Source organism: Stegostoma tigrinum, chromosome 7, assembly GCF_030684315.1.
Source record: "Stegostoma tigrinum isolate sSteTig4 chromosome 7, sSteTig4.hap1, whole genome shotgun sequence".
Lineage (NCBI taxonomy): Eukaryota > Metazoa > Chordata > Chondrichthyes > Orectolobiformes > Stegostomatidae > Stegostoma > Stegostoma tigrinum.
This window is the reverse complement of record NC_081360.1, coordinates 22511116-22533867: the sequence shown is the minus strand read 5'-3', so window position 1 is coordinate 22533867 and position 22752 is coordinate 22511116. Positions and strand designations below refer to the sequence as shown.

Genomic DNA, 22752 nt, shown 5'->3' with positions numbered 1-22752 from the left:
CAGGACTGGAAGTGTGGTGGCTAGCAAAGATTCTGGATTCACAAGCTGCTTCATTTGACCGAAAAAAATTTGCTTTCGTCTCCGCTTGATCTTTCATATCATGATTTAATTTTTAAATTTCGAAGGTTACTAACTGAAGTTAGTGCAACTCTCACCAACCTACCGTTCTCATTAACGCAAAAACATCAATGCCATATCCATTTATGGTCATACATGTGTCTATCAAAATATGGGAATGGAATAAAGTGGGTCGTTGTAAAATAAAGAAGGTTTCGCACAGGAGCACTGTGTTCAGAGTATGAAATTAAAGCAGCACTCAGATGTCCTTCCTTGTATCAGTGTTTTCTGACAGTTCTGCTGATCCTCCATCGTTGCCAAAAGATGGTCCCATCAGGCACTGTCATAAGGGCATTAAAAACAGGAGCAGCAGTATGCCTTTCAGCCCATCAAAGCTGCTCTACCATTCTGTATGATCTGATCTGATGGTAGCCTTGACTCTCCTTTCCGGCCCGCCCCATGATCTCCGTGCCAATCCATCAAAAATCAGCATTTATGATGATTGATTTAGCAAATGCAAATCCCCAGAGCTATGCAAAAATCTCCTCGTTTCTGACTTGAAGGTGATTGATCTGACATTTAATCCCATTGCTTCGAGGGAACACTCATTGTTTGGAACTCTCCACAAACGCATCAGGAACTACTAGCGAGGACCCAGTGGTGAAGGTAGGCTGTGCAGGAACCCTGTCTTGTCCCCAGTGTGTTTAGCAAGGAGTATTCTCAGTGTGGCATTCTGAAGTCTGCCACAGATCTGGCATCATTTGTCACTGGGAATGTTTTGGTGACTTATGCTGGTTCTCAGTCCTTGATGGTGCTTGTTGGTCAGGAAGGGTGCATCAAATGGGAGGTCTGCAACAGGTCAATGCAATGTGGAAGGTAAGTGAGGTTCAGCATTGGATGGTCTCAACCCATTTGTGGGTTTTCATCCGTTGACAGACACGTTTGGGAATGATTTTTGTAAGGACGGCAATCCAGGTAGAGTGACCGAGGACAGGGTTCCAGGTACAATGCTTATTGTTGCTTTCAGCCAAGTGTCTTTGCTCAGTAACCCGAGTGTGATGTGAAACACGCTGAGGTCTGGTGTCTTGCGCCCCACACATAACCAATGAGCTCGGTTTGTACGTTATTTCTGGCTTTCACTTTCCTGCTGCTGCTGCTTTCTTCGGATATTCCTGGAAGGACAAAATCCGCTTCCAAGAAAATTGTACTGGGATCATGCTGTAGCCCCTGGCTGTCTGTGCACTATGCAGCTCATTTCTACTAAGGAGGTATTCAATGACCCAGCTTCTATTGCTCACAATGGATAGGGACTCCAAAGACTGACTCACATCACAAACAGAAATTCCTGCTCACCTCGATCTTCAATGGGAAACCCATTTTCTTTAACCTGTGCCCGTTAGTTCCAGACTCCCCCATGAAGGGAAACGTCCTCGCTGTGTCTACCCTGTTAAGACCCCTCAGGTCTTCTCTCTCGTGTTTCCAAGCTCCAATCGGCACCAGCACAACATGCTCAACCTTTTGTGGTAAACCCTCCAAGCCAGGAATCAATCTTAAGTACCTTCTCTGACCACCAGGCCCCCTCCACCCCAACCAGATTGGTTGCTGCAGCTCATGGCAAAGGAATGGAGTGGTTGCCATCTGCAATTAAAGTGGAAATGGCAGCAAAATGCCAACAATGAACCACAGTGCCAGCTCATTCTAACGACCTCAGTACACATGCAAATACCTCCAATTTCTACGCATGGAAGCGGGACAGAATCTATGTTTTCTTTGGCCAATTTATCTTTGTTCCCTGGCTAATCACACAGGGTATTCCCTGGAGCATGCTATTTTCCCCCTGAAATACCACATTCTATAAAGCACAATACATCCCAGTAGCCCCTCCCCCGACACCCAGCCCCCACCTCCCCCCACCCCATGTCATACCATTCGTGCTGATAAACATCCCCTCACAATTAGACTGCTTTGTTCTAATGCTGCTCCAATATGGGAAAAGGTTGCCAGCAAATAATGTAAATACAACCCTAAGTCACGCAAGGGAACCTTTTCCTTCCAAACAATGTGCTCTCAGCTCTCTGAAACAGTTTAAGTAAAGGGAGGCACCAATAAACTTTCAATCACTGCCAAGATAATTAGACCTTCTTGACCCAGTCTATTGTTGACCTGTTTTTAAAAAGCTCAAGTTCCACACTTCGCAGGATGTATTAAATACTAATGGTACTCAATGTTGATAAAAGATCCCACAAAAGCCCTGGACAGCATTCGAGAACAGTGAAGAGTATTAGTCCCTGAACATGGTGGCATTGGAGTTACACTTGTTTCATTTACCTCACTCTCCCCTTTTTACTTCACTTTCCCATTCACACTGACATCCCCACTGCCTTTCACGCTCTGGTCAGTTTTGGGCACCTCATTTACCATGCTGTTTTGTGTGGCCTTATTCCCAGTCCCTGTATGAGCTTTTATTACCGACAAAGCTATTCGACCCACAGGTTTGACACCCTCCCCCATCCTTATCTTTCTTGCTTCATCTCATCCCACACACTCCGATCCTGGAAAAACAGCTCCCAAAACCTCACTCCTCAATGTTGCCCAAATGCCACTCTTCCAAACTCTACTCAGCCTTGCTCCATTTGGCTTAACAAATAGCTCCCTTATGTCGGCCATTGATTCAAAAGATAGACCAGCCACAAAAATACATAAGCGGCTACAAGAGCAGGTCAGAGACGAGAGACCCTGCAGTGAACCACTCACGTCCTGTATGCCTGTCTGCCATCTACAAGGCACAAGTCAGGAGCAGCCACATTTTGTCTGATGAGTCCATTGCCAACAGCAATCACAAAGATTGATATAATCCAGGACAAAGCAGCCCAACTGATTACCACTCATTAACCGTATTTAATATTCACTCCCTTCAGCACCGCCACACAATGCTGTGTACCGTCTACACAATCCATAAAATAATTTACCAAACCTTCTTCAACAGCAACGTTCTAACCCCACGATCACTGCCACCCAGAGAACAAGGCTTGTAGATGCACATCAACACCACTTCCACTAAGTTCCCCTCCAAGTCCCTCACCTTCCTGATTTGGAAACACATCACCTTTCCTCCACTGTCACTAGATGAAATTCCTTGAACTCCTTTCCCCAAACAGCAGTGTGTGTATATATATCTCCACTGCATGGACTGTGACAGTTCAAAACCACAGCTCACCACCAACTTCTCAAGGCCAATTAAGATTTGGCATAAATACGAACTCTGTGTAACATTCTTATTTCGTGAAGGAATGAAAATAAAATCCGTCATCTCCAACAGACGTGTCATTAATTGTTACTACCCTGGGACAGCTCCCATCTCTGTAATGTAGCACAGAATGCATCTAGGGAACGATTACTCTGGTCATCATGATCAAAATCAGAGCAAACACCTCCATGCTTTCTTGCAAAGCCCAATCCTTCCAATACTCAAGATCCTGTAAGTTTAGGCACTCCCATACTCCAGATTCAAATCCTATAGATGTTCCTCAACACTTTGCACTGAGAAGGAATTAAGAGAGCATAAGCATTTTTCAAAATAATCTGTCTAGCAGTGCTTCATCTTTCTGGCATTACATTGCTCCTCACCTCGAGCAATAGATCTCCCTCGTGGACGATCGGCTGACCATTTTGCAGTCCGTTTCCTTGGAAGTATGCTGGCTTGTCCATCAACCAGCTGGCCTTGCTCCTCTTCATGCTGGCTGAAGGGATGCAAACAAAGGGACACTTTAGACAAGGAACAGGGTTACAAATCAATGTACATTTCTCTTTTCAGACAAAATAAATTAGTGCCAGACAAGAAATTACTCATAAAAGGTAGCCTTTTCTCATAAAACATTGGTTTATTCTCAGCAGCAAGTTTAATAAACCTGAACTGGAGTGTACTCAGGTCAAACCCATTTTAGCAGTCCATTCACACAACTCTCAGCCTTTTGTCTGTCCTTTCATTAAAACTTATGATTCAATAACAAGTCTAACAATTTACAGAAAGTCCATTATGTTCACAATTCACCTAACATTTTAAATGTTTAAATTTCCCATGGCAAATTAGAACAATGATTCCAAAACTCCTGAGGTTTATGAGGGCCAGCTTCAGTGCCACCTCATCAGGGGATTTAGAATTTTAGCCCTAAATTGAGCCCCATTTAGAATACAGTGTCCAATTTTGGGCCCCACACCTCAGGAAGGACATACTGGCACTGGACCGTGTCCAGCGGAGATTCACACGGATGATCCCTGGAATGGTAGGTTTAACGTATGATGAACGGCTAAGGATCCTGGGATTGTACTCATTAGAGTTTAGAAGGTTGAGGGGAGATCTAATAGAAACTTACAAGATAATGCATGGCTTAGAAAGGGTGGACACTGGGAAGTTGTTCTATTAGATGTGGAGACTTGGACCCATGGGCACAGCCTTAGAATTAGAGGGGGTCAATTTAAAACAGAAATGAGGAAACATTTCTTCAGCCAGAGAGTGGTGGGCCTGTGGAATTCATTGCCACGGAGCGCAGTGGAGGCCAGGGCATTAAATGCCTTCAAGGCAGAGACTGATAAATTCTTGATCTCACAAGGAACCAAGGGCTATGGGGAGAGTGAGGGGAGTGGAGTCGAGTTGAAATGCCCATCAGCCATGATTAAATGGCGGAGTGGACTCGATGGGCTGAATGGCTTTACTTCCACTCCTATGTCTTATGGTCTTATGGGATGAAATAAATTCTACGGTCACAATTTTCAAACTCTTCTCCATCGCAGTGTCAAACAATGAGAGCAGGTCTACTAAAAACCTCTGCAACAAAGTGTGCTGTAACATTCTCCGCTTGAGGAAGAATAACTTGTACGATTAGTGCTTGATGGCACATGGTCCCTCCAGAACAAAAAAAAAGTACGTCATGCTTCATAAAGTCACAGAGCTGTACAGCACAGAAACAGACCTTTTGGACCAACTCATCCATGCAGAACACATATTCGCCAGTATTTGTCCTATATCACTCTAAACCCATCCTATTCACATACCCATCCAGATGCCTTTTAAATGTTATAATTGCGCCAGCCTCCACCACACCCTCTGGCAGCTCATTCCACCATCCTTTTCAATGAAAAATGTTGCCCCTTAGTTCCCTTTCAAATCTTTCCCCTCTCACTTTAAACTTATGCCCTCTAGTTTTGGGCTCCCTTCCACTGGGAAAAAAGACCTTGGTTATTCATCCCATCCATGCCCCTCATGATTTTATAAATCTCCATAAAGGTCACCCCTCAACCTCCAACACCCCAGAGCAAATAGCCCCAGCTTATTCAGCCTCTCCCTGGAGCTCAAACCCTCCAAACCGGACAACATCCTTGTAATTCTTTTCTGAACCCTTTCTAGTTTCACAACATCCTTCCTAACAGCAGGGAGACCAGAATTGCATGCAGTATTCCAAAAATGGCCTCACCAGTGTTCCTGTACAGCTGCAACTTGACCTCCCCACTCCTATACTCAATGCACTGCCCAATAGAGGTAAGCATACCAAACGCCTTCTTCATCACCCCACCTACCTGGAACTCCACTTTCAAGGAACTATGAACCTGCACCCTTTGTTCGGGAACACTCTCCAGGACCTTACCATTAAGCATATAAGTCCTGCCCTGATTTGTATTTCAAAAACACAGTGCCTCACAATTATCTAAATTAAACTCCATCTGCCACTCCACGGCCCATTGGATCAAGGTCCTGCTGTGCTCCTGTTGAGATGAACTTCTGTGCTGCCCACTACAATTTTGGTGTCATCTGCAAACTTACTAATCACACCTCCGATATTAACATTCAAATCATTTTGATACAAATCAGTTATATTTTGATCCATGCATGTAATGTGGGCCAATATTTGTTGCCCATCTCCAAATCCCCTGAGAAAGTGGCAGTGAACTGCCTTAACCACTGCAGTCCTTAGAATGCAAGCAGTGCTGTGAGGAAGAGAGTTCCAGCAGCCTGACTTAATGAAAATGAAGGCTAGATGATGTAAGTTACAATAGTGTAGGGCTTGGAGATGGAAGCATAGGTAGTGCTCTCATGTATCTGCTGCCTTTGTCTTTCCAGATGGTAATGACCATGGATTTGGAAGTTGCTGTTGGAGGAGCCTTTGGTGAGTTACTGTTGTACATCTTGTGGAGGGCACACACTGCTGCGAATTTGCATGAGACGTAAAGGAAGTAAACGTTGAAAGTGGTGGATGTGGTGCCAATCAAGTGGACGACTTCATTGGGGATGGTGTCAAGCTCCTTTAGTGTTGTCAGAGCCAAGCAAGTAGAGAGTATTTAATCACACTTCTGACCTGCAGATTGTGGACAGGCTTTGGGAATTCAGGAGACGAGTTTCTTTACCTTAAAGTTCCTGGCCTGTTGTAGCCACGGTATTTACATGGGTGGTGTAGTTCAGTTTCTGGTCAGTGATTACTTCCAGGAGGGAGTTCAGCAATGGTAATACATGAAATGTCAAGGGTGAATAGTTAGACTCTCTCTCATTTTGAAAATGGCTCTTAAGTGGCACTTGTGTGACTCATACATTCTCAGCCCAAGCCTGGTAATTTCCTGAGTCCTGCTGTTTAAGGACACAGACTGTTGCAGAATCATGTAAACCACAAATGGGGCTGAACATTGCTCAACCATCCCACTTCTTACCTTCCGACTGAGGGAAGGTCCTTAATCAAGCAGCTGAAAACGGTTGGACCTAGGCCATTACTCTGGGGAACCCTGTAATGATGTTAGGGGACAAAGATGCTTATCCACAGTCAAACGTTGCCTTGGTTAGTCATCGGGGCAGTCAGTCTTATCTCACCCCTGGAATTCATCTTTTTTGTCCATGTTTGAACTAATGCTGTGGAGGAGGTCAGGAGCTGAGTGAGCAAGGCAGAACCCAAACTGAGTGGGGGTCTGCAGGTTGTTGCTATACAAGTGCTACTCAATTAGATATACAACTTGTTGAACTGGCAGCTGATCTCAAATAACTCTGTATGTGTATAACAGATATGGAGAGGTGTGATGGGGCATGCGAGACAGAGTATATGTACAGGATAGCGCACATGGGTAGTCTGCTTTTTTAACCTAACTGTTGTTCTCCACTTCTACAGCCTGTGGGCACTCCACCTTTTGCTAAAATGAGGAATGTTAAGACAATGAGAATTGTATCCTGAGATAACACGGTGTGAAGCTGGATGAACACAGCAGGCCAAGCAGCATCAGAGGAGCAGGGAAGTTGACATTTCAGAAGTAGGATCTTGACCCAAAACATCAACTTTCCTGCTCCTCTGATGCTGCTTGGCCTGCTGTGTTCATCCAGCTTCACATCGTGTTATCTCAGATTCTCCAGCATCAGCAGTTCCTACTATCTCTGTGAGAATTGTAGCCTGGTACATATCAACACTTTCATTGCAAGACGGAAGAGAAACAAGACAGGAGTAAAGATTATAAAATGTGAGGCTGGATGAACACAGCAGGCCAAGCAGCATCTCAGGAGCACAAAAGCTGACGTTTCGGGCCTAGACCCTTCATCAGAGAGGGGGATGGGGAGAGGGAACTGGAATAAATAGGGAGAGAGGAGGAGGCGGACCGAAGATGGAGAGTAAAGAAGATAGGTGGAGAGAGTGTACCTGGGGAGGTAGGGAGGGGATAGGTCAGTCCAGGGAAGACGGACAGGTCAAGGAGGTGGGATGAGGTTAGTAGGTAGCTGGGGGTGCGGCTTGGTGTGGGAGGAAGGGATGGGTGAGAGGAAGAACCGGTTAGGGAGGCAGAGACAGGTTGGACTGGTTTTGGGATGCAGTGGGTGGGGGGGAAGAGCTGGGCTGGTTGTGTGGTGCAGTGGGGGGAGGGGATGAACTGGGCTGGTTTAGGGATGCAGTCGGGGAAGGGGAGATTTTGAAACTGGTGAAGTCCACATTGATACCATATGGCTGCAGGGTTCCCAGGCGGAATATGAGTTGCTGTTCCTGCAACCTTCGGGTGGCATCATTGTGGCAGTGCAGGAGGCCCATGATGGACATGTCATCTAGAGAATGGGAGGGGGAGTGGAAATGGTTTGCGACTGGGAGGTGCAGTTGTTTGTTGCGAACTCCTCCGCTCAGTTCGCAACAAACAACTGCACCTCCCAGTCGCAAACCATTTCCACTCCCCCTCCCATTCTCTTGATGACATGTCCATCATGGGCCTCCTGCACTGCCACAATGATGCCACCCGAAGGTTGCAGGAACAGCAACTCATATTCCGCCTGGGAACCCTGCAGCCATATGGTATCAATGTGGACTTCACCAGTTTCAAAATCTCCCCTTCCCCTACTGCATCCCTAAACCAGCCCAGTTCGTCCCCTCCCCCCACTGCACCACACAACCAGCCCAGCTCTTCCCCCCCCCACCCACTGCATCCCAAAACCAGTCCAACCTGTCTCTGCCTCCCTAACCGGTTCTTCCTCTCACCCATCCCTTCCTCCCACACCAAGCCGCACCCCCAGCTACCTACTAACCTCATCCCACCTCCTTGACCTGTCCATCTTCCCTGGACTGACCTATCCCCTCCCTACCTCCCCAGCTACACTCTCTCCACCTATCTTCTTTACTCTCCATCTTCGGTCCGCCTCCCCCTCTCTCCCTATTTATTCCAGTTCCCTCTCCCCATCCCCCTCTCTGATGAAGGGTCTAGGCCCGAAACGTCAGCTTTTGTGCTCCTGAGATGCTGCTTGGCCTGCTGTGTTCATCCAGCCTCACATTTTATTATCTTGGAATTCTCCAGCATCTGCAGTTCCCATTATCTAGGAGTAAAGATTACTTGCTATGCTCAAACATATGAATTTAGTTGGGTGTAAGTATTTTTGATGCAAAAACCTCTCTCTTTAACCTCTTTTGACGTGTATGATAAACTCTATCCAATCCATCATGTACTCAATGGCCATCTTCTGTGCTGACATAATATTATTAGACCATGTTACACTGGGCGAATGAACTCCAGATCCTTAACCTCCTGACAGCATTTCCCTTTCACGGTGCATTGAATAAATTTTACTAACAGGTTTGAATACCTCCTGAGTGGGTTTGAGAAGGTGGCAGAAAACATATTCTTCAGAGCCAGGAATTGGTTTTGGTGCGCTCCAGAGTCTATCACCCTGGGTTTGTTCAAATTAAGACCATTGTGCAAGGCTCTGGTTCAATCCTAACCTTGTAGAGCTCCACTGGCCCTCAGGGCTTGAGGGGAGTGCCAAACAATGGGTTTGCTCTGCACTCTGTTAACCAGGAGCACAGTATTTCACAACTGAGCATCTGGAGAACAGCCACACTCAGCAGAAGGGGCAACATCCAAGTCAGATGCTCTGAGAAAAACCAGTAAAAAAAATCTAATGCGCTCAACATTATTGATAAAGGAGTTCCAAACCAAGGCAATTAATGCTTGTGAAAAGTGTGGCCACGTTTATTTGAGGATTCCTCCGCTACAACTTGTTTCTGTGGCCAGATTGGCACTTTGCCGGTTTAGAATGGACAGCAAGATAAAGGGATGAAGCTTTGAAATTGGAAAGGGTAGATATCTTGCTAGCTTGTTATCAATCCTTTCGAATTTTGAAGTTTCGCTCCCTTGCTAACTTATTGAGGGGTGAAGCTTTAAAATTGGAAAGGTTAAAACCAACAATGTAGCCAAGATTACAGTCGACATTTTCTTCCTTCTTACTGGATATATCCAGCCACCCGCCTCATCTTTCTTTTACGTCTCTCTTCCTTTCTTTCTATCTGTACCGTCTGTGATTCTAGCCTACCCTACGCTGACTGGTATCTGTATGCCCACCATGGAAATTGACAGACTGAGGGCAACAACGAGAGGGGGGAGAAAAAAGTGATGCTCTGGCAGTCCATCACTTGGTTACATGCTTCCCAATCTCGTTTCCTTCAGACCAAGGCTGCTGCCACGTCATCAAGAATCTCACATGATTACTGAGCTGAAACAGAGCTGCCCTTTTGGTCTGCAAGAAATTATTACCAAAATGAAGTGAACACCAGCCAAGGCAAATACCTCTCATCACCAAACTCATGGCTCAAACCAGCGTGGATAAACCTCACATGAAGGCAGTGGAACTCCTAAACTTACTCACGAGCAGCAAGTTTTATGTAAGTAACATATAACAGTTCAGCACAGTACAGGCCCTTCGGCCCACGATGTTGTGCTGGCCTATTATCCTCCTCCAAGATCAAACTACCCTGCAAACCTACATTTTACCATCATCCATGTGCCTAATCCAAGAGTCGCTTAAATGTCCCTAATGTATCTGACTCGACTACACCACTGGCAGTGTACTCCACACACCCATCACTCTCTCTGTGAACAGTAAGGGATCTTCAATGCAACAAAATATCCCAAGATGTTTTGCAGGAGCTTTCAAAAAGATTCCAAACCTAAGGAAACGACACTAGTGTAGATCAGTAAAAGCTTGATCCGAGAGAAATGTGTGTGGTAGCGTCTTAAATGAGGAGAGAGGAGGGAATTCCAGAATTTTAGGGCCCAGGTGGCTGGCTGTTCGAGGTCAGAAGTTGATATCTCAGTGGGGCTGGAAGAGATGGCAGAAACAGGGAGGAGCATGGCTAGGAGCCAATATAGGCCAGGGAGTAATAGCATTTAGTATAGGTTAGGACACAGGCAGCAGAGGTCTGGACGAGCTCAAATTCATGGAGTGTGGAATATGAGCCAGGGTTGCTCTGGAATGCTCAAGTCTAGACAGAGCAACCAAAAGTCAAAAGTCCCTTGCTGCTCCATTTGGAACTTAAATCACTCTTGTATCCCTCATAGTGAAGTCTTTAGTGATGCCAAGTTGTAGGGTAACAGTAAGTATAGGATAAGGCCTTCCCCACCAGCCTCGCATTCCCATCTAGACTTGGCACTTGCCATTGCTTCAATGTCGGTCAGACGTGAGGCTTCCATAACAGCACTGTGGGTGTACCCACACCACATGGATTGCAGTGTTTCAAGACGGCAACTCATCATCATGCTCTCCAGAGGGATTAGCAACAAACAGTGGCCTTACTACAGATCCCAAGAGTGAATTAAAATTGAGATTATCGATTATTCCACACAACACAATCACCCTGGTGCTGTGGCGAGAGACAGAGGGGGCAGTGGTGCCACGGGAAGGGGATGTTAGGTCAGACAGCAGGCTGGGTTAAAATGATGATTGGGACAGGAGGATGGCTCAACACTCCAGGTTCTGGCTGATGGCCTCAGGGACTTGCAGGTTTGTAACACAGTACTTGTCCTTGAGGGCACTGGGTCAGTGTAGATGTCTGGACCCAGTCTGTCAAGGAACAAGTGCTGAAAAGGTCAAATGGCTTTACCTTACCCCATATGGTGCATTTATTGGAAGCAAGTTTCTTCCCCACCCCACCCCTACAAAGGAAAAGCAGAGGACAAGTTATTTCTGACATTTGCATCCATGTGACTTACATTAAAAACTGAGCCAGATGGTTGTGGGGTAGGGGTGGGAGGGTAGACACAGAAAGAGAAAGAGAGAGAGAGACAGAGACAGAGAGAGCAAGAGAGACACAGAGAGAAGGAAAGAGAGAGACAGAGAGAGAAGGAGAGAAGGAGAGAGAGAGAGAGAGAGAGAGAGCGCGAGAGCGAGAGAGGAAAGAGAAAAAAACATTGCAGGGTTTATCAGAGATAATGGGAACTGCAGATGCTGGAGAATTCCAAGATAATAAAATGTGAGGCTGGATGAACACAGCAGGCCAAGCAGCATCTCAGGAGCACAAAAGCTGACGTTTCGGGCCTAGACCCTTCATCAGCTGCTTGAAATTCTCAAGGAGTAACAGAGCTGAGCATCAAGTTAAGAGGTGTTTTTACAGGACTATATACACCACCATGTTAATGTGAGAACGTTTTTTTCTCATTTTTGTTTCTTCTTTCTCTCCCTATCTTTCTCTTATTTACTCATCGCTACCAATAAAGAGGAGTAGACTATTTGTCCCATCCTGCCATTCAAATGATCATGGCCAATCCTTTATCTCCATGTCACACTCCTGCTTTCTCCCCATATCCCCCAGTACCCTTAAGCATCTCGAAATATACTCCTTTTTAAAATATTTGGTGACTTTGGACCCTTCTGTGGTAGAGATTTCAACAAATTCACCACCCTCTCAGTGGAGAAGTTTCTCGTCATCCGAGTCAGAAATGCCCGACCCCATATCCTGAGAGTGTTGCACTTTGGTCTGGATTCCTCTTTTCCCAGCCTGAGGAAGCCTCATCACTCAATCCAGCACTGGCAGAGTTGTACACGTTTCAAATGAAATCACCTCTCATTCTCCGAAGCTCAGGCCTAGTCGACTCAATTGCTCCTCACGGGACAAACTTGCCATCCCATGAAGTCCTGCCAAAACACAGGGCAGCTGGGCTCCCTTTGCTTTCAATATCAGCTTATGTTCTGCAGCCCTGACACACACACACACACACACACACACACACACACAGAGAGAGAGAGAAAGAAAGAAGCAAGAGAGAGAGAGAGAAAGAAAGAAGCAAGAGAGAGAGAGAGAAAGAAGCAAGAGAGAAAGAAAGAAAGAAGCGAGAGAGAGAGAAAGAAAGAAGCGAGAGAAAGAAAAAAGCGAGAAAAAGAAAGAAGTGAGAGAGAAAGAAAAAAGCAAGAGAGAGCGAGAAACAGAGACAACACATAACAGACAGACATACAGTCTGCTTTGGATCTGCGTCCACTCAAGATTTTAACTTTGTGTGTTTTCAAAGTGTGACTGTTCTGCTGAGCTTCAGAGCCTTTTAAGTTAGCCACAGTTACCTTCCAAGCAAGTCAGTGCGAGTCTGTATACTAGACTAAGAGGTGAACGTGCTACATCAGCAAGCAGAACCCTGGTACATGGGCAAAGGGCTTTAAATGAGAAATGTTTGTTTAATTAACGAGATTCACATCCTAAAAAGTTAATGTTGGGCGTTGGGGGGAGGGGAGGAAATCAAAATGTCTTCCCCTGCAACTCCAACAAATTTCACCCCCTCCCCCTCACCACTCTGGAAGGTGCTGTTTCAGCTTGAGGAACAATATCATGCTGCTCACAGCACACTGCTCCCTTGTGCGGCTTCCCATTGCTCGAGCTGGATTTTGCAGCTTTGAAGCGGCAGTTTCATACTTGGGGGCAGTGCGTAAAATCCAGCAAGCCGTCTCCACACCAGCAATCCCAACCTGTCGGAGGGTCTACAGGATGGCAGAGGGAGCTGAAGGATTATGGGCATCTGCTCAGCTTGTACATACTGACGGTTCGGGCAAGAGGAAGGTCATAGGCACCACACCAAGTACCAAGACACAGTAGCAGCAGTACCGCGGCAATTCCAGAATCCTCCTTCAACCTTTCAAACGTGTGGTATCTACCACCTAGAAGGGAAAGCGCCGCAGATACGAGCGATCACAGTCATCTGCAGACTGCCTTCTGAGACACACTTCATCTTGACTTTGAACCGTATCACACACTCATCACTGTCACTGGGTCAAAGTCCAGGAACTAAATCACCGCGGGTTTTCCTACACCCGACTGACCACCGTGGTTCAAGGCGGCAATAATGTTTGGCCTTGCTAACAACGTCCACATCGATGAACTCAAAGTTGCTAGACATCCCAAGGGTAACTGGTTCGGACCAGCGCCAAATGGAAGCAGCCTTCACTGCTCCCAAATAAAAGCCACACACAAAAAAAGCAGAACTAAGATTTCACAAATCTAAAAACAGGCACACCTCTTTCCTTATTTATTCCAGAACCCTCACCCCATCCCCCTGTCTGATGAAGGGTCTGAAGTGTAAACAAGGGGAACATTAACAACAACATGGGTAAAGTAGGCCAAATGGCCTTCTGCATTTCTGTCTATCCTATTCACTCATTGGTATACCAACAGTTCTAAAATCTCGAACACCTAACCTTCCTGTATGAGCCTCTCAAGTCAGCAAGCCTGGAACAGCGGTGAGCTCTGCAGCTACACAACGGCCCGTCAACAGTAATATCTCACCAAGGACAGGGCCCATTCAAACACTTGTGTGTTTGGATGGAGTTTGCAGATTGGTCCCTGATTAGACTCAGTTGAGGTCACCAACCAACCTCAGGCTATATTGTACACGCGTGTGTGTGCATGACAAGAGGGAGTGGGTGTGCGCGAAAGACAGGCAGCGTAACCGTGTCAGGGGTGGGGATGGGGTGAAATTGGGTAATAGTATGGAGGGGCTTTGTGTGGTGGCTATAGTTGGCTTTATTGCTGACCTCAAAAAATTTAATAACTAGAGACACCCTACCACGAGATACTGAATGGAAAGTTTTAAAAAAAGGCCTTATTTTTCTACAATCAGATTCTAGGTGTCTGGTTTATATTTTAGAAATTTCCAGAGAGCTGGCCAATAAATCGGACTGTGTGGTTGTTCCTGAGCCAACAGTTGGTCAATTGCGGCCTGGTTAACAGAAAAAGCTGGAGACGCTAAGCTTTACACATTTGTAGAGATTACAGACGAGGTGTGTGGATGGGATGTGTGTCTGTGTGTGTTTGTGGGTCCAAGGACAGGTTTCAATAAATAATTTGTTATTCACAATAGGTCAATTTCGAGTAAAGATAATTAGGTACAGGAGCCACCCACATAGTACCAGCACAAACAAGTCTTTGTGCTTCAAATGGTAGTTCGGGGAGCTGCTCAGTACCGCTCTGTACAGCGAGACAGAGTCCTCAGTGGTGCGCACATGCAGGCACTATGTGAGCACAGCGAGAGCCTCAGCTGTGGTCGCTGACCTAACCTCTTGAAAACAGGAAGTTCGCAGTCAGAGACTGGCACCGGATACAACTAGAGGCGACACAGTTATTCACTGGAGGAAGGTTTGTAGTGGAGTTCCCCAGGGCTCGGTAATGGGAACCTTGCTTTTTCCTTTAAGTTATGCCAATGATGTAGATCCTAGTGTGCATGGGATGATTTCAAAGTTTGCAAATGATACAAAATGTGTGTGCACTGTAAACTGCGAGGAGCAGAGCGGGACACAAGTTGGTGGAGCGGGCGAATGGAATTGAATGCAGAGAAGTGTGAGGTAAAGAGTCTTGGTCAGAGGCACATTGAAAGTCATCATAAAATGAGGTACAATTCAGAGAGGGGAGCACAAAGGCCTGGGTGGACATGTGCGCAGATCATTGAAGGTAGCTGAACAGAGCAGTAAGCAAAACATACGGTATCCTCAGTTTTATTTATCGGGGCAAAGGTAGAGCAAGGAGGTGATGCTGAACTTGTACAAGAGACTCGTTAAATCTGTCAGTATTATGGACACAGTTATAGGAAGGATGCGAGCATATCAAACAGAAGTGATTTACTCCAATGGTTCTGGAGAGAAGTTTCGATTAGGAGGTTCGATTGAGGAAGTTAGAGACGTGTTCTCTCTGAGGAGAGCAGTTCACGTGAACTGATTGAGATTTTCAAAACCACTGTGGGCTGGAAAGACTATATAGGGATAAACTGTTCCCGCAATTAAAAAGAACAAGTGGGGATAGATTTGAAGTGATTTGAAAAAGACACATGGTTAGATTAGATTAGATTCTGTACAGTGTGGAAACAGGCCCTTCGGCCCAACAAATCCACACCACCCCTTGCAGCATCTCACCCAGACCCATCCCCCTATAATTCACACACCCCTGAACACTATGGGCAATTTAGCATGGCCAATCCCCCTAGCCTGCACGTCTTTGGACTGTGGGAGGAAACCGGAGCACCCGGAGGAAACCCACGCAGACACGGGGAGAACACGCAAACTCCGCGCAGTCACCAGAGGCTGGAATCAAACCTGAGTCCCTGGTGCCGTGAGGCTGCAGTGCTAACCACTGAGCCACCGTGCCGCCCCTTCTAAGAAATAAAAATAACATTTTAAGAGCTGCATTTTTAGAGCTGCGATTGAAGTCCAACAGCATTATTACTGATCCACCTAACCAAAGAATCTTTCTAAAATTAATTTAGCTATCCTAGATACAGCTCCTAATATTAATCTTTAAAGCTAAAAAAGTTTGCATTCTTTCCACAAGAATAATAACTGTACCCTCACTTTAAATGTACATTTGGACTTTCTCATAGACAATAATATATTTCTCCTATTTGTTCCTGGGAAGGATGATTGTAGAGAGACATTGAACAATATTTGATTTTACTGGACAAAATTGCTTTGGGAATTCTTACATAAAACACGAGAGAGAATCCTTTGTCAGATGTTAGGCTATGGAATGCATTGCCTGGAAATGTGGTAGACGCAAGGTCAAATGAAGCATTCAAGAGGGCATTGGTTAGCTTTTTGGGTAGTAATGGAATGCAGGGATAAAGGAAAAAGCAGGAGACACAGGTTTCTGTGATTCTATTCAGAAAAGGAAAACATGTATATAAATGCTACAACGCCATAATGCTTATCAACAGACCAAACTCAGTTATCAAAATGTAAGTGATTCCAGCCACAAGACTAAGAAGGGTGACTTTCAAAGCAGCCACCCATGTGGTCATTGTTAATATATTCTGCAACAGCCCAAAGCTTCTGGAAGATCAGTCATATCTAAATTCAGTGGGTAGCAGTCTCACCTCATTCAGAAACTTGTGGACTCAAGATCCACTACCGGGAACTGAACACAAAAATTCACGCTGACAATGCGAGTGCCAGAATGAGGGAACATTGCATCATTGCAAAGATCTTTCAGACAAGGTACTCAATCAAAGCTTTTCGCTCACAAGAGGAGCTGTAAGTTCCTTTGGCATTTCAAGGAATAGCGAGGAAGATCCCCTTGTTGTCCGAACCAATATTTATCCATCAACCGCCATCATGTAAATAGATCATCTGGTCAGTGGCATTTTGTTATTTTTGGGAGCTTGCTGTGCAGATTGATGTAGTGCAGGAAAGGCGATAGCCAGTGACAAGTAAATAGGAATACTGCTTTTCCCAACATTTGTCACCTGACCTGTTAATTCCAGCATTTTGTGTCTTTTTCTTAAAACAAATCCCTCAGATCTCCAGCAAGCATTTTTGCCCAGCTCTTCTTAAAAAAAAAATGCACAACTGTTAAGCCTTTTGAATCCTTTGCTTGTTTGTATCTGTCTTGCACAGAGCTTTCACCTTTCTGAGGGTCAGACCATGGCATTAAACGCACCAGACTCATTTCTGTAGTGAAACTGGAATCCCTGTGGTCGCAGTGTCACCACTAGCTGTTTTCTCTTTAAGCACGTTGTTACAAGCTGCTGTCTGTATCGTGATTTTGCCAGTTAACACACCGATGTGGCTTGGGAAAGCCGAGAGAAAAACAATGCGCAGAAAATTCAGCAGAGGCATTCTTTCGCTCTGATATCACTAAGAGCTCCTTCAAACAAAACAAAAGCGCTCAGCATTTTTCTCAAGCTGGCCTTTTCTTTTTGTTGAGGTCCATCGAAGCACTCAAGAATACTGAAAAAAAATATGAATACACCGCCCCAAGTTTCAAAATGGCTCCAACTCACAAGCTGTCATCGCAGAAAAGTTTGTTTCAGGTCACTGGAAGGTACACTAATTTTTTTTTCAAATCTGGCTGGAGTGCGGCATCTGATAACGATCTTGCCTATCTCTTAAGTGGTTCTGCCAAACAGGCTGATAGAAGCGTGCAAATGCATCAGCATCAGTCCAGCCTCACCGGCATTACCTGGCCCCTGTGTATCAACAATAGAACGAAACCACGAAACAACAGGAAAGTGCTGTTTCAAGCACAAGGTAATACCACTTCATCGATCACTGCCAAAGATATGTGCACATGATATGATAGATGTCTATATGATACATAATATCTATGATAGACACGTGCCCGACTAAACCCAGAGTGAACAGACACTTCAGATTGTCTTGAAAGGTCCTGCAGCACTGTAAGTGCATCAAAATCACCCAGCAATATCTAAAGAATAGGAAGAGAGTGGGGGTTGGAGAGGGGAATAGAAGTGACTGAACACATCAGGTATAACAACAAAGAACCTGGTCAACTGTAAATGGTTGTTCCATCTCACTAAAAGGTAGGAGGTGGCAGGACCTGTGTACACTGAAGTGAGCTTCAAACACACTTAGATCCTTATTGGCATTAAGGTCCTCAATCCCACTTTATCTTCACCACTCCTATTCCAGTCTGCCGTATACCATTGCATAGAATACACGGAACAGAAACTGGTCATTTGACTCAATCAGCCCAAGTACATGTTAGCATTCCACTCAATCCCCTTCCCCATCTTTCCTCATTTTAACCCCAAGTGTGGCCCTCTATTCTATTCTCCCTCATTTGCTTGTCGACCCTTCCTCAAACGCATCCACACTATTCACCTCAAACATTCCCTGTGGGAGCAAGTTCCATATTCTCACTACCCTCCGAGTATAGACATTTCTTCTGACTTCCTGACTGGATTTCTCAGTGACAATCTTACATCGATCGCCTCGAGTTATGCTCTTCATCTCCAACTTAAAACACTCTTGTTGCATCAACTCTCTCAAAAGCCTTCGTGAATTTTAAAGAATTCTTTCAAGGGTGACCTGTCAGCCCACATTTTCCCAGAGAAGAGAGGCCCAAACCATTTGAATCCTTTCCTGATGGGTACACCAGACTATTCCTGGGCCCATTCTCTGAAATCTTTCAGGTACCTCAATGTTATTCCAAGAAAATACACGGCAACAATGCTTGAGCACAGAGACCAGGATTTTCCAATGGCCAGAAAGCCTTTATTCCAGCATGAATGGAACCCTACAGACTCTGAAGGAACAGACCAGGAAACTTAAGTTTCTACTGGGCAATTCCCTTGTATCCAAAATTCGCCATTTCACTTGGAGAACTCAGAGTCTCGATGAAATGAAGAATTACTCAGGGAAACCTAGACTATTACATACACAGTCTAACTCCTACATAACTATTCAGCTGACTCCACACTTGCCTCACACTTACTCTCCCCGAGTCCACTCACACTACCCCCACCTCAACGCTGTGAACACAATATGCCCTTCACCTACTTTGTACCCGATCCCACTTCACTCCCTGACCTGATTTCTACCACCTATCCTGTCCGAACTTAAACACTTCATCATTTATTTGACCTTCATGCCACTTGCAACTTGACTCCCTACCCACCTGGCAAGCTACTTGCCTGGCACTTGACTTAACCTAGCACCCTAACCAGCTTTCACCCCAAACCCCTTATCCATTTGGCAGCCTTCCCTCCCTGTACTTTAACCACATACTTAACTTATGCCTTGAGTGTTTGATAGCAGCTGTCCAAGTCACCGTATGTGACTCTGGGGCTTTCAATTTAAGATTGTGGCAACTGACTGGTGTAAAAAGAGAGCGCGGTTTGCCTTCCTCGGACAGTTCCATGTTACATCAATTCCTTTACGATCCTAGGATGCAGGTCATCAGGCCATTAGTCCCATTAGCTGTCCTGCTACCTTCCCATTAGTGACTGTGATTGCTTCAAGTTGCTCACTCCCATTTGCCTCTTGATTTTCAACTATTTTTAGGATGTTTTTGCATATTCTGCTGTGAAGACAGATACAGAAATCCTCATGTAGCACCTCCGCCTTTTCCTCATTTTCCATTATTAATTCCCCAGTGTCACCTTAAGGGACTAATGTTTTCTATAACCTCTTTTACCTTTTTAAAATACCTGCAGAAGCTTTTGCCGCATGTTTTTATACTTCTTGCCGGTTTTATTTCATTTACCATTTTCTCCCTGTACTTTTGAACTCATCTTTTGCTGGCGTCACAGTTGTGAAGTTCCACTTAACATTCACAACCTAGATTCACACGTGAAGAGCAGTCCGCAGCACCTGCGGAATTGTATTTCCTAATGAGAATGTTACTGCACAATAAGCAAAGGATTTAGCATTAATAGAAACCTAAACGCCCATTTTTTTGCTCACTGGCAATGGGCCATTTCCCTTTGGAAACCATATTGAGTTATAAGAAGAACTATTTTAATCAAAACTGTCTCTAGTTGTGGAATTGGTGAACAGACGGTTAGACAAATCATCATTTAGGTAGACTCAGGGACAGGACAAGGAACCACAAGTGTCTAAGAGAACACATGACTTTAAAAATACGCACTCAGCCCCTGTTTTGATATGGTCCCTAAAGGAAGCAAGACGTTTGTTTTGTCCCGAATTTACAAATAGGCTCTCTCTTTCCTCCTGCAACCTCATACTGTAGGTTGTAGCTCAATGTTCAAAAATGGTAGTCTTCATAAACAGCGGACTGTAAGGAACAGAAGCAATTCCAATATGTTTGGATGAACCAACCATTAAACAATCAAAATGCTGTTTATTCAAGATTGTAAGTCAGAACTGAAGCATAGTTTTGAGTGGCTTTGTGGGCTAAGATACCACGAAGCATTGTATTAGGCTGTACAGATCAGGGGGTTCAAACTCTGGTTTATGCTGAATTATCCTATTCAGGGTCAGGGGGCTCCAAATTCCTGCACAGCCACTGATATGAGGTCATTGAGGGTTGTGGCCTGAAACACTCACGGTCCAAAACATCTGATACGATGCCTACCACTGTCCAATGGCTTGGTGACATTGCATCCAAAATTAAGCAACCACTTCGTCCCGAGGTGCCAACTGAATCAAACCTCAGCATGAGCTGGCACCTTTCAAAAAGGAGGAGAAAGGGAAGGGCCCTTCTGCTTTGTCTTTTATTATTTAGCCACTTGGCATTCACTTCCACTGTCCAACTCAGTTAATGGGAACATTTGTACTTATTACAAGAACCTCTTGCAAAATCTTTTGATTAAAATAGCCAAACATCTGATGCTAATAAAGTTTCAGGCAGTCTCTACTTCTTAAAAAGGCCATTAAAGGTGAACTGTACTTCTCTCCAATACTGCACACCACCACAAAAAAAAGAGTACAAAAAAAGCAGCTGCTTATTATTTGAATTGGAACAAAGCATTTGTTTGTAATTTTATATGACCCTTCTTTCATGGAAGCCAGAGGCTAGGAGATGCCACAGGCCACATTTGTTCCAATGTGGGTGTATTTCAGCCATTTCAAAATTACAGTCTTCATACACAGTGAACTGGTCATTCCCCAGATACATCTGACAGAATCCATGGCTCTCAGAGTGAACAGAATCTCTGACACCCCTGTTTATGCCTGCTAGCCAGGGCTCCCTGATTGGACCAGGTTAGCAGCCCCCATCAGGGAACTCATATTCTACAAGGCCCGGCTGGCTCGCCTTATGACAATCACTACAGACTTGAAACATTAAGTGTGTTTCTTGCTGCAGAGATGTTGCCAGGCCTACTGCAGCATTCACTGTATCTGTTTCAGATTTTCAGCATTCGCAGTATTTTGCTTTTGTTATAAGGCGTGGATGTAGTTTCATTAAGGTTCATACAGACTGGCTTGGTGGTGGGGCAAGTAGGGAGGGCAGAGTTTTGAATGGCCCACAGGACCAGTCAGAGAGGGGCAGAGAGCAGGTACTACCACCAGCTCTACACCACCTCTTCATCCACAAAATGCAATGGGGTTGAGCAAGGAGCTCTGAAACCTGCAGCAGCCTCAGCACGATGGTTTTTTCACTCTTTGGTGAAAAACCACACACTCACACACTACTTTTACACAAGTTCCAGGCTGGGGCAAGAACTGGTGACTCAAAAGATAGCTATGAAATGAGGCGAGCCACTTTCAGCAACAGCTGAGAAAGTGAACTCCTTGTCCTCTGCTAACCCCGTTCGAAACTGAGCCTCAAGTCTGGGCTCTTGCTACCAACTGATTTGTCCACCTTGGTGGAATTAGTTGACTGAAAAAAACTCATCACAATTGGAGGGAGGGTGAAGTGGAATGGGAGTGAGGGGGATTGATGTGTGAGGGTTATATCATCTTGGGCCCTTCTATTGCAAGAAGCTTTCATTGGTAGCATGGCCTGTCACTGTTAAATCCAAACACAGCAGTGAATATAAACATCGCAAACCCAACCACTTACAACAGATTGAAATATTTGAGCTCCCATGTCAAACCTTTGGCTTCTATTTCGAATTGGCAGCAAAATGTCATAAACAAACTAAAACTACACTTTTGGTGTGCTTTTCATTTCTGTGCAATGGAACACTGTCAACAGCACTACACAGCAAGTAATTTCATGTTGAACACAGACACAAAGGCCATCGTCCTGGTACACATTACTCAACTCACCTCTGTTCCCATCTGGAAAACACCAACTTGGTTCCATAACCAGCGTTAGCCCCCCAGTATCAGGAAGCCTTTCTCCATGCACCAACTTAGTCAGCAGTGACAGGCTAGTAATCCATGAGGACATCTTTGGTGGTGGTGGTGGTGGGGGTCTCAGGGGCAAAATAACCAAGGGTCAACATTCAGGATACACCTTCCATAAGCAGTAACAGGTTAAGATCTGGAATACACTGGAAAAATGTGTGGCGGAAGCAAGCCCAATCATAACTTACAAAAGGAACGAGCGCCAGAAGAAGCGAGATACTGATCTACAAAAGAACAGGCAGAGGAGCAGGATCGCAGGTTTACTCTCCAGAAGTAAGCATGAGATCAATGGGCCGAATGCCCACTTTGAGTGCTGCAATCTTTGCCCTTGAATCTACTCCTTAAAATCGGTCCCTCTCCCTCCTCCATTAAAAGTTGCTCCTCATCTTAAAATCTCA

General features: G+C 45.1%; 1 protein-coding gene across 1 annotated transcript in view; it reads right to left on the bottom strand.

The window, feature by feature from the left end:
• ahr2 (aryl hydrocarbon receptor 2) overlaps positions 1 to 22752 on the bottom strand; it is a 139791-nt gene that overhangs the window by 23938 nt on the left and 93101 nt on the right. The window contains exon 3 of the mRNA XM_048534697.2: positions 3685 to 3797. Within this exon, the coding sequence (XP_048390654.1) occupies positions 3685 to 3797 (113 nt within the window). The remainder of the gene's footprint in view (positions 1 to 3684; positions 3798 to 22752) is intronic.